Below are 13,243 nucleotides of genomic sequence, written 5' to 3'. Positions count from 1 at the left end.
TAATGCTGCACAGTGAATTAAATAATGTGGAGGAATAATGTTTTGTCATGGCTACTGAAATACCTTAGGTATTGGAAGCAATATGTTGGTGAAATGGGGAAGTCCTTAGGAGTTGAGCTGGAACTGGCATTTGATGATTATTTTGAAGAATATCTTAATATGGGGATAATAAAATCTCTAAACTTTCAGGTAATGAGGATAGCATAGATACTTGTCCCATAGGGTTATTGTGAAGATTAAATGCATTACTACATGCAAAGCAATTAGAAAAGTGAAATAGCAAGCTGGAAAATACAATTTCCATGAAGATATCATAAGGTTGTGTGGGTGGGTATTATGAAAGTGGCAGATGATTTTCAATATGGACAAACAGAAGTACCTACTTTTAGAATAAAGTTCAAACTATCCTTATTATATAGTAGATTCTATTCCTGTTTATTGTAACTAACTAGCTCTATGAGCTTAGACAAGTCATTCAAATACTTTGAGACAGAGCTAGGAGTTAAGAGGGCTTCTCAAGAAGAGAGAACACGAACAAAATGGATGGAGTCAGAAAATTCTGGAGTAGATTTTAAATTAAGAATGATTGAAGGCAAGTGATAAAATATAAAACTTCTCCCACTGCTACTCCCTCCCCCACAAAAAATTCTATTAAAACATCAATTCTACACAGAGGAGTTTGACTTTACACAGTAAATAACAGCAGCAACAAACACTAAAGTAATGGAACCAGGAAAGTAGTTCCTATCTGCAATGACCCGCACACTAGTGAAATACAGCAGGGATTTTGTGATAAATACTGTGTTAATTAACTTTTACTAAAGCTTATCATGTAATAGGCACTTTTCTAATTGCTTTACACATATTCATGCCCTAGTCCTCACAAGAATCCTATGAGGCAAGTATCCATGCTATCCCATGTTCAGAAGAATAAACTGAACTGCAGACAGGTTAAGTCTCTTGTCCAAGGATAATATAGATAGTAAATCAAACCCAACTTTCTGACTGATTTACTTTAAACAAAATTAATCAAAATAGATTCTAGTTTAAATCTCTGAAATGTTGCTACTCTCATGAGCTTGCTTCCTGTAAGCTTTTTGGATTGATGATAAAGGAGGTGGTATAACAGCTAGTTTACTGGCATTGCACCTGCAGCCTCTCTTTTCTTCTATAGTCTAAACTGTGGCAAACATTTTGAAAGTGAGTTTTGGATGTAAATACTATTCACCTTATGTGAATTGTAGAAAAAGGTGGTTGAAAGGCACTGATCTATGCAAGAAACAAAGAATATTATAATTAGAAGTAGAAATAAGGAGATGGATGAGAATAACATCACAGAGGTAGAATTCACAGAGCTTGCCAAACTCATGGAACTTATTTATGTGGTCTTATTTATGTGGAACTTATTTATGTGGAACTTATTTATTTGGAGGATTTTAATTGACCCAGATATATTTATATTAGATGTCTAAGAGAAAGGTGATCTTACTAACAACACAGCTGGAGAAATTAGTTCATGGGAAGATTCTAAATTGGAAACAGAGAAATAGAAGTGCTCACTAAAGAAAAAAAAACAAACAGAAAAACAGGTGGGGCTCAGGAGTAGAATCCTGGAGGAATATCTATATTTACAAGATTAAAGCTCCTTAAATCTTTTCTAAAACAATGCCAAGTGTAAACAAGGCAGACAAATGGGTGAATGGACACAGATAGAGAACTAAAGGGAGTGATTGATTTAGGGAGTAGATTGAGAAGAGACAGTTAAAGGTGCCGATGAAACTCTTTGGGATAGTCTACTGCCAGGCAAGTCAAGAAAAAAAATATTTTCACGGGGTGCCTGGGTGGCTCAGTCTTTGAGCATCTGCCTTCGGCTCAGGTCATGATCCCAGGATCCTGGGATCGAGCCCCGCATAGGGCTCCCTGCTCAGCAGGAAGCCTGCTTCTCCTTCTCCCACTCCCCCTTGTGTTCCTGCTCTCGCTCTCTCTCTCTCTGTCAAATAAATAAATAAAATCTTTAAAAAAAAGAAAAGAAAAAGAATATTTTCAGGTTTAAACATAAACTACAAAGAGGTCAAGAATGATGAAGGCTGAGAAAACACTGATATATTTGATGAACAGATAGATGACCAATTTTGAGAAAACACAGTGAGTGGTGTGGTGAGACTCTGCCAGATTTCAGGTTATTAAATAAAGAAAGATAGTGTAGCAATGGAGACAGTGTAGAATAGCCTGACAACAGAAAGGGAAGTCAGATTAACACAACTGAACATACATCTTCCACTCTTACAAAATATAACTCAAAGTTCACTTTCCTTTCTTATATTAAGAATGATATATTCACTGTTACAATGCTAAATATCAAAAGTTTACATCCTTTGGGATATTATTTCCTGAATTACAATAACAAGGAAATAAGTAAAAAACCCAAGTTATATACATATTTAACAGTTTTATCTTATTATTTGTAAGTACTTATTAAATATTTCTTCAAAGTTTCTAAGACATATTAAGAGAGTTAATGAAGAGATGAACATTGTTTTTCTTGATAAAAATTCTTATTTCTATAGATAAAAGTTCAAATTGTTTTTATAAGTCTGCTTGAGGAGAAATTGAATTTTATGCAATGACTGATTGTCAAGGACATCTGAGCAAAACAAATATTCATTTTATTCAGAAATTATCCAATGATTTCTTGATGTTTTTATTTCATTTGTATCATATCAGATGATAAGCTTTCCAGAGAGACACATAGCAAAATAAATAAAAGATTAATAAAAGCCAAATAAGTTTCTATATTCCTGCAGAATTTGACATAAAGCCTTAATATTATTCAGCTTTCTTCACATAGATAAATATACTTGAGTAGGAGTGTTCTTGTTACAAGCTTTCCAAGCCCCCTAGGAACTATCCATAAGTTGAAAATTCTGAACAAAAATATCAAGCTACCAAGAAGTGAAGAGAGGTACACAATGAACTCTTGCAAACAGGAATAAGCCAGCTCTCACACACTGCTTCAGTAACCATAAATATTCCACAAGACAAGTAAAAATACTTTTCTCTAGATTTCTGTTTGGTCTTTGTATTAGTTTTCCATCATTGTTCTAACAAAATACTTGGTACTTTATAGTTAACACATTCATTCTCTTAAATTCTTAAGGTCAGAAGTTTAACATCTGAAGATTAAAATTTCATTTGGCCTAAATCAAGGTGGCCTCCCTTGAAGGCAGGACTACCTTCCCTCTGGAGGCTCTAGAGAAAATCCATTTTCTTGCCTTTTCCAGCTTCTAGAGCTCCTGGCCCTTCCTCCAAATTCAAAGCACATCACTCTAGTCTCTGCTTCCATCATCACATTATCTTTACTTCTTCTGTGTTCAAATCTCCCTCTGTCTCCCTCTTATGAGGACATTGGTGATTACGTTTAAGGCTGACACTAATCATCTAGAGTGATCCAGGCTAATCAAGGGTAATGTCTCCCTATCAAGATCCTTAATTTAGTTACATCTACAAAGTCCCTTTACCATAAAAGTAACATTTAAAGTTTCTAGGAATTAGAATTGGGGGTCATTTTTCAGCCTACCACAATCTTCAAGGGCATGCCATTTTTTATCCTTCCATTGCTCATAGGATCTGAATTATTCAGTAGTAATTTAATGGAGCTGTGTATAATTTCCTTATTGACATAATTCTTGTCTTAAAAATAAACCTGTTGTCCACACATAAATTCTCAGCTGATGACTTTGCCTGTAGCTCATTAAAAAAAAAAAAAAAAAAAAGTTGGTGTAGGAATGGGTGAAATATATAAAGATTGAGTACACTTATTTTGATGAATACTGAGAATCTTGAATCATTATATTATAACCTGAAACTAATATAACACTGTATATTAATTATACTTCAATAAAAAATGTCATCAGATTTCCCACTACTAAATAGTAGGTTATCTGCATCTACAATCTTTTTATTTTTCTTCTCACTGTGACAACTGATAAATTTTCTAACAAAGGCCAATCTTTCTGCAAGCATTCTGAATCTATTCCTACTTACTTTCTCAAGTTAGTTCTTCAAGTATTCTTCTCTCTACTACACTCTCCAACTCCAAAGATGGGAAAAGGACCATGGACCAATTCATTTGTCCTTTCTTTACCCCTCCCTCCCTCCCTCCCTCCCTCCTTCCTTCCTTCCTTCCTTCCTTCCTTCCTTCCTTCCTTCCTCCCTCCCTCCCTCCCTCCTTCCCTCCTTCCTTCCTTCCTTCCTTTGTTCTTCCCCCTCTTTCTTTCTTCTTTCTTTCTTCTCTTTCTTTCTTTTTCTCTTTCTTTCTTTCTTTCTTTCTTTCTTTCTTTCTTTCTTTCTTCTTTCTTTCTTTCTTTCTTTCTTTCTTTCTTTCTTCTTTCTTTCTTTCTTTCTTTCTTTCTTTCTTTCTTTCTTTTCTTTCTTTCTTATCCTCTCTGTACACTATGGAGCCATTATAACCCTAGGGAAGGGGGCTGAGAGAATTCTGCCTTAGGAAGGAGGGATATCTTATAGGAGAAATCCTATCTGGACTGGAAGACAAATGAGTAGCCTGACATAATGGATAGTAAGAAGATGCTTTGCTATATCTTCTTGAAGATTTAAACCTATTATCAGAATGTGGTGATTCTCTTTTTCCCTAGAAATGTTTTTAATATCTTTTATAATATCAGGACTAGTTCAAGTTCTTTTTTTAGTTAATATTTGCTTTTATATATTTTCCCTCCTTTCACTTTAACACTTGTAAAGTGTTTAAAACAATGCCTTACAGGTAGTAAATAGACATAAATGTTGATTACACAAAACTAAAGTTAACTAAAAAATCTTCAAAATTCAGCTGGGAACACAGATGAGAGGAGAAATAAAAGTATGAAATTGCCATAATTAAAAGAGAGATAGTGAGACCCTGAAGGGAGACTAGAGGCAACAGTGCTGTGGGAGAGGTAGGAATGTTTTGAGGGAGAGATGTGGCAGCTGCAGGAAGGAAAATTTGGCAAAAGAAAGATGTGGTTAAAGGGAAGCGTTCAATACATTTTACTGTGTTATGTGGAATGCCAGAACTTCATTAATTACCCTCCAAACCATTAGCAAAAATTGGTATTACTCATAAGTGCTTTGTTTGTTTTGGTTTTAATGAAATGATATGTGACACTGGCCTCAAGGGGCACTCAGTGAAAACAAGCAGATCCTAGGATGCAAGTTACATTCAGTGTTTAAGGTAATATCTTCCCCTGTAACTATAAGAGGATGGTTACTGTATTTGCTTTGTCCTCCATTATATCCTTAGTACCTCACAAATTATCTAACACATAGTTGGTATGGAATACACATTTGTGAATGTGTGAGGATAACTTCACACAGGGTCAGCAGAGGGAAATCTGATCATGTCACTCACACACTTCAGATCTAAAGCTTCCCCATCTTTGTTTTAGACCTCTCTTACGTACCAGTTCAAATCATCTTGGCCAGATTTTTTACTCCCTCAACTACCCCTGTAACCAGTCTGTGCAGGAGCAACAAGTTTCACACAGTTGCAACTTGAGGACAACAGTGCAAGTGCAGAGTTAACTGCTTGTGGTGCCACCCTCAGGGATTGGGAGATGGAAGGTCAATGATACACCCACCAAGGAGACTGCTCTGAGTGCATTTCATAAGGTTCTGGTCCTGTGGAATCAAGCTCCAGTGGTCTGTAGAAGTGGTCATCTCCATAGTGCAACCCCCCTTCACACTGTTTCATGCCTCAAGTCCAACCCATCCTTCACTCCTGCTCTCTGGGATAAATTCCAATTAACTACCTACAAGCAAATTTTGTTTCAAGCTTTCCTTTAGGAAAACCCAAGCTAAGACAATACATTCTACAATAATACATTTTATAAAGTAAAATTTTACTTGTACTTGAAAGGAAATAATGTGCCTATGTATATAGCTTCTATTATTTTTAGAAAGGTCTATTTTTTTTTCCCAAAGACACAGTGTTCTTGAAATGATTTTCATAGCTAACTGTATAGTCACAGCAGATTACACGTAGTTTTTATATTCAAGCCCCTGCAGAGGTGTTTGCCAAGTTTGCAGAAATATCCAATACAATGCCTGTCACTGGCATTGAGAGGTTTATAAAACCCAGCAGGAATTGCAGCTGACCATGCTACAACAAATGGATTCATCCACAATTGTATTCTATTTTTATTTTCAGACTAAGTGTTTAATATATGCCACCTACTTGGGAAAACATTCAGGAATATGTCTTTCTTATGAATATGCTTTTCAATTATTTTCTTTTTGAGGAGAGATCAAATAGTGATATGAAACTTTTGAATTAAAAATGATTTCAGTCTAATCTGTGCCTCTCGGAGTAATATTAAAAGTTTCCTATTTTTCACACATTATCCTGGTATGAATTCTATAACCATTCAGTAAGCTCAGTAATTTTTAATAAAAACTGTTAACTTAGATTGCATATAAATATAGTTTGAGAAGCTTGGAAGTTGGTGAGGGTTAACTATAGAATTCGTTCCCTTCTGAGGTAGGGGATAGCTAGGTGAAGTGTGACAATCAGTTCTGCTTTGATGTGAGGGCAAGGAACTGGCTTTCAGGCTGCAGACATCAAATGCCAGAAAAAGAAGGTTTTATATTGTGCATCATCACCATATTAAGTACTTTAATCTTCCATGAAAAGTTCATTTATATTATTAAGAGATCTGTCTTTTGTTCTTTTTGCGTGTAGGTATAGGGAAGGGGTGGGATTCCAATATTTCACTGAAACAGTTGTTCCTCATACATACCTTTAATCCCTCTTTGCTCAGTCTTATGCCCCCCCTCTACAGCTAACTGATTTCAAAGCTTTTCCAGGCTTCCACTAGGCACATGGCCCTTAGCCCCTTCTTTAGATCTTTTAAACTTTATTCTAAGTTTTAGTTTTCTCCGTTTAATCCTTTAATTCACATCCTCCTTTATTCTCCCAGAAATGTATCAAAATGTCTCATTTGTTAATGAAGTACTTTCTCTCCTCCAGCATTCTCATTAATGATATGGATTTCTTCTTGTAGGGTCTTAGAAAGGGAACAGGCAACAAATGCATGTACCAAGTCACCTTTCTGAGCTGTATGCTAACATCTTGTTCAAATACTCATTTCCATTGGCTTTCTTGATACTACACTTCTGTTTTTCCCATTACTTCTTTGACTTCTTGTCACTACCTTTTGCAGGATTTTTATTCTTTACTCTTCCAAAGCAATTTGGATTATGCAAGACTTGGTCCTAAGCTCACATCTCTTCATATCATACTCTTTTTCATGGACTTTTTTAACCATACTAATGGTTTCATTTACCATTTGCTTTGTGATGACTCATGTTTATATTTCAACACTATTATTAAAACTATTAATTGTATCTTAGGAGAATTTTAAGAAAAAAACTACATTCAATATTTAAAAAAGGGAAAACCAGGGTGCCTGGGTGGTTCAGTTGGTTAAGCGTCTGCCTTCGGCTCAGGCCATGATCCCAGGGCCATGGGATTGAGCCCCATGTCCGACTCTCTGCTCAGTGGGGAGCCTGCTTCTCCTGCTCCCTCTGCCTGCCGCTCCCCCTGCTTGTGCTCTCTCTCTCTCTTTGTCAAATAAATAAATAAACAAAATCTTTGAAAAAAAGAAAAATCACATTCAAAGTATATCAAAATCTTAATAATGTTACTAGCTTATTTCTTTGTTATATTCAAAGTTTCACTTATTAAGAACACATCTAGTGCAGTGTACACATCTAGAAATAGCTTAAAAACCTGTAAAAATATGATATTGAATGATAATTATATAGTAATAATTTGTAAATTTGATTTTCAGCTTTTACTTAGTCCATGGGAAAGTTAAAACACTTATAAAAGTGTAACAGTAAAAGTAGCAGACAAAAGGGCATAAATGTAGTGTAGAAAGAGTAAAGGAAAAAGTAGAGATAAAAATATCTATGTCATGTAATAGGAAGTCAAGAATTATTTTTCAAGAGTTAAGAGAACAGTAAAGATTTGAGTACATTATCAAAGTTAAAAAGGTAAGCAATGGAAAACTATTATATAAATATAAATTAGAGGAGGACAGAAGAGATACATATATCTATATATGTACAAGGGAGTCAATAATTATTATTTAAACTTCATTAAACAAGAAACAGATATTTTCTAGTATTATATGAGAACCTCATGAAAGAAAAAAGAATTTAAAAAGTTACATTCATTTGATATAAATGTCTTACTGTAATAAAAATAAACAGTAGACAAATGACCACCAAGGAAACAATAACCTTAGATAATTCACAGAAAGAAGAAATGTGAATTTTTGAAATCCTCTAATAAAATCTTAAATAAAACTGTCATTGAATAATATAATTTAAATTCAGAAAATGTTTTCCACCTGTTTCTTTTTAACTTAAATATTAACCTTAATATAACAGTTCATTTTATTTTTTATTGGCTTTATTAAACCTTTCATATAGTACTGCTCAAATAATTATTTTTTTAAAAGATTTTATTTATTTATTTGAGAGAGAGAGTGAGAGAGAGAGCACAAGAGGGGGGAGCAGGAGAGGGAGAAGCAGACTCCCTGCTGAGCAGGGAGCCCCATGCGAGACTCGATCCCGGGACTCCAGGATCATGACCTGAGCCGAAGGCAGTTGCTTAACCAACTGAGCCACCCAGGCGCCCTCAAATAATGATTTTTTTAAATACAAATATTCATAAAAGAAAAAGTAGTCAACAGTGTCAACTGCATCAGTAAATTCAGTTAGTATAAAAAAATTACTAGTTTAATAGACATAGTACTGGTTATATATGAAACAGTGTAATGTGCTGTAAAAGTCAAAGGAAAGAGTTAAGAATGGAGGGATTGGTGCTAATAGGAGGAGGGACAGTATAGTAATTCTACTGAAGTAGATTTGGGGAGAAACAGTATGGATGGAGATGTAGTTAGATTTAATTTTGTTAGTAGGAAGATGAATTTAATAACATATAGTTTTTGTGACTGGATGGGCAGTCCAGTTTAAGGAAAGCAGAGATTTTTTTGGGAGATTAGCCATCCACAGAAACTTAGTAGGATTGAGAGACACTCCTGAAGGTCCATTTGAATTTGGCAGTCATGAATCAATGGTGGGTGTAATTCTCTAGCAGCTTTCAGATTCTCAAGGCAGTCACAGATTAAGGGCATAGTTGAATTAATTGGAAGTTTTTGCCAAGCAATAGCAATAGAAGACAGAGGGGCAAGGGAATTTAAATGGCAATAAAATTATTTTAATTATTCTTGAAATGCTTGACTGTGGAAGATAAAAGATAAAGTTAAGCAACACATCTGGGCCTGGGTACTGAACTTTTAAAATATTAGTGAAACTGGTATCTGCTTTTGGATTCTGATTTATACATGTGCTACTTTCTCTCATGATGGTTAGTGTAATGTTTAGGTCAATTATGTGAAAATAAGACAGCCACTGTGAACCTCAGCCACTAACCAAGTGTACATTATTACATAAATGGATAGTGTTAATGGAAATATTTATTGACTAGACAGCAAATTTTTACAATTTTCAGGCAAAGATGTTTTAAATTCTTAAGGAATTAATGAGACAATGCTCAAAAACATTATGGAAATTGTGGATAGAGAATCACCTTAATTCTAAGCTTTTAACTAAGTGAATTTTAAAAATCATATCTATTTCCTTTTTTCTTTTCACCCTATGGACATTTTCATATAATCTTGAAGTTGACACCATATATTCACAATCATAGTTTAACTACAGGGAGGGGATACACAATGGTGAATTTTAAATATCTTTCTCTAGCCTAGCCCTCTTTTATATATATTAGACATATGTATCTAAATGTTTACTGCATATTTCCACATGGATTTCCCAAGAAAATTTCATCTCATAATATTAAAAATGGAATTCCTCACATTTACCAACTCCTCAATCTCTTCCTTTATCTGTGTTATCTCTTTTGAAGAGAATCATCATGCATTCGATGAACTGTGCCAAAACTTCTTCCTACTTTAGAGCCTGATATTTAATTAATTATTAAATCTTAGTAATTTTACCTCTCTAATATCTGCATATTTCCTGCTCTCCAATGCCATTACCCCTGCTTTCATTCTGTCCCTCATCACCTCTCAGCTGGCGATTTTCAATAGTCTGAATTGGTTTCCCAATTTCCATTCTTCTTTCCCAGCTATTCCTCCATTCTATTATCTAACTATGTGACCTTTGGCAGGTCCCTTCATGTCTCTAATATTGGCTTCTTCATCTCTAAACTGGATATTTTATGTGTACTCACTACCAGATAGGATATATATTATATATGTGTGCATATATATATGTCAAATATACAAAATGAGAAACTGAGTAGTAAGCGAAAATCTTGTGATGAAACTCAGCATACCCTGCAGCAGCCTATATTCTAAAACTAAGCATATAAAAAAGTAATGTCAAAATAGATTATTTTTTAAGTTTGACAATCAATCAGGATTCTAAAGCTCACTTCTTAATAATGCTTTCATGGATTTTTTATGCATGACAGAGCAAGCCACATATATATCAACTGGTAATATAGCACTTGACTTTTTTAATGCAATGCTTAACTGTAAATGTCTATAACTACAAATGAGGTGTTTAAATTTGAAGGTACTGTAGATAGATGGCAATACCTATAATTATAGAATCATAATTTCTGCCTGAATTGCACTTAAAAGTTAAAGTTCCAATTGCTTCTATTATTGGAAAAGTAATAATAACAATTATAACTATACCATGAAGTATTAAAAGCTGAACATTCAGTTTGAAGGTAGCTAAAATAAAAAAGTAATGAAAAGTGAACCTATAAAACACTTGCAATTCATACACATATGTTATAGAGAGCACTAAAGAACAAAAAGAAAAGAACTGGAGTCTTTATTACAATTCGTCTTTTCAGATGCTCCCTCTCTCTTTGGCATTAGTATAGTATTATGGTTAATACTTCTCATCCAAAGATCATCACTTTCCTATGCCAACATTTTTACTCTAAGGTATACATAATCTCAGACTAAAAGTGTAGAACTTTTAAATATGACAATTAAAAAATATGTGTATTAGGCTTACATGTTTAGAAATACATCTTTATTTTTCACAGTTGAGGTGGCTGACCATTTTAAACCCTGCCATGCAACTTACCATCATTACGTAGAGTGAGTGGTGTTGGAGGACTAAGTACTCGAGCGTTTGTCACTGTGTTTTTCACCAGACAAATATAGCTGCCAACATCTGATGATTGGACTTTAGAAATATAAAGGTTGCCTGTCTCCTGGGAAATGAACCGCCGGCTGTCCTCCGCCACAAAGGAAGGGAACTCATTAAATACCCAGCTATAGATGATCTCTGAAAATACACAAAATTCAATTGTTGAAAGATACAGATTATTTTATTAACAGTCAAAGCTCAAACAACAAATTCTTTACTAAGAGTTAGATATCTTGCAAGACCATATATATTTCATTCAGATACCTATATAATTTAGTATTTTATGTTCAAAGGACTTTTATTCTTAATGGTTATAAGAAGATCTGAAATGTTTCTTAAGGATGCTTAATATTCATCCATCCATCCATCCATCAATCCATCCATCCATCCATCCATCCATCCATCCATCCATCCATCCAATTCCAATGTGTGTTGAATGTGTGTTGGATGATTGGCACTATGATAGCACTGAAATTAAAAAGATGAGAGAGGCAGTTTCCCCTTCTCAAAGATCAATCTAATGAGAGATTTACCCAAACCTATCAATCAATATGGAATAAAGAAATGGAGATATGTACTCTATTGTAAAGAAGGCATGGACGAGGGGTACTTAAGCAATCATGTTGATCAGTAAAAACTACCTGAGATAAGAGACACCTAAGCTACATTAATTTACTAATTTATTCAACAAAATAAACCAGGCATTGTTGTAAGTGGAAAACAAAAAGTCTGTGGTCTCATGGAGTTTTCCTTATAGTGGGAAGAAACCAGGAATACACAAGTATATATCAAGTGGTGATAAGTGCTATGAAGAAAATTAAAGCATGTTAAGAGAGAGAGTGATAGAGGTGAGAGGAACATGTGAATTTATGTTTTAAAAGTTCTCTCTGACTACTTGGTAGAGAAAAGACAGTGTGAGGACAAAGCAGGTATCAGAGGGAAAGCAAGAGCAATAATGCCCACTAACCTAAGAGGCTATTTTCAAAATAGCCATGAATGATAGAAATGATTTGTATTAGAATGGTAGTGGTAATGATAGTGTTGGTTCTGGTAAAAATGTGGTTGTGGAGTTGACAGGGATTGCTGAGGATTCATTATGAAATGTGAGAAAAAGAGTAGTCAAGGATTTAGGTTTGGGGCTTGATTCACTGAGCAACTAGAAGAATATATTTGATTTTACTAAAATGGGCAGACTATAGAAAGAGCAGTTCCTTGGAGATGTGGGTGGAGTAAAACTAGGAGTTTAATTTTGGCAAATAAAATTTGACATAATATCTAGTATCCAGTTAGAGAAATTGATAAGGCAGTGATATATTTGAATAAGGAGGCCAAGATAAAGTTCATTCACACAAGTATTGGATGGTATGAATGGACAACCACAAACAGTTTTGTGTTATTGGACTGAAAATTTCAAGGAATGGAGTGGTAAGAGAAGAGGTTGGAGAGATTAGAGGTAAATCCAAATTATTAAACAAAGATTAACATGGTCTGTTTATGTTATATTAAGGAGCTTGTGCTCAATCTTGTATGTAATGTGGTACCACTGGATGTTTTTCAAGAAAGGGTTGACATAGATACATACATTAGTAGGTTATTCTGGTGAGTCTGCAAAGGTTGGATTTAATTGCAGGAGAGAGCAATAAGATAATATTGCATACTAAAGGTGAAGGCTGAAGAAATCTGAATCAGAGTCATGATCATAAAAATGAGAAGAAAGTTGTTGGTCCAAGAAATATATCAGAGGTAAGGCAAAGAAAGAAACAAATAGTCCTAGTCCAGGAATACTCATGTCCTCCTTGAGTGACTGGGAAAAGAATGGTACAAGAGGTTTAATGGAAATACGCCAAGTCAAACTAGTTAAGGAGAAAGATTATTGGTTCATTTTCAGGACATTTTGAGTTGGAAGTCTGTGAAGCAAATCTGGGTAAGGAGTTCTAGCAGTTGGCAAATACGTGTTTGAAGGCCAGGAAAGGAAATCTGAGGTGAA

The 13,243-nt window shown here is 34.6% G+C and overlaps 1 protein-coding gene across 12 annotated transcripts in view; it reads right to left on the bottom strand.

The window, feature by feature from the left end:
* Window positions 1-13,243, bottom strand: part of CNTN5 (contactin 5) — a 1,392,146-nt gene that overhangs the window by 404,054 nt on the left and 974,849 nt on the right. For all 12 annotated transcript variants that reach the window (XM_064577192.1, XM_064577190.1, XM_064577193.1 and 9 more), the window contains one exon: window positions 11,191-11,394. In XM_064577192.1, the coding sequence (XP_064433262.1) occupies window positions 11,191-11,394 (204 nt within the window). The remainder of the gene's footprint in view (window positions 1-11,190; window positions 11,395-13,243) is intronic.

Source organism: Mirounga angustirostris, unplaced genomic scaffold (genome assembly GCF_029215605.1).
Source record: "Mirounga angustirostris isolate CCGP_5_RB_7025 unplaced genomic scaffold, mMirAng1.0.hap1 SCAF_13, whole genome shotgun sequence".
NCBI lineage: Eukaryota > Metazoa > Chordata > Mammalia > Carnivora > Phocidae > Mirounga > Mirounga angustirostris.
Note: the sequence above shows the minus strand (reverse complement) of the source record. Positions and strands in the feature narration are given on the sequence as shown.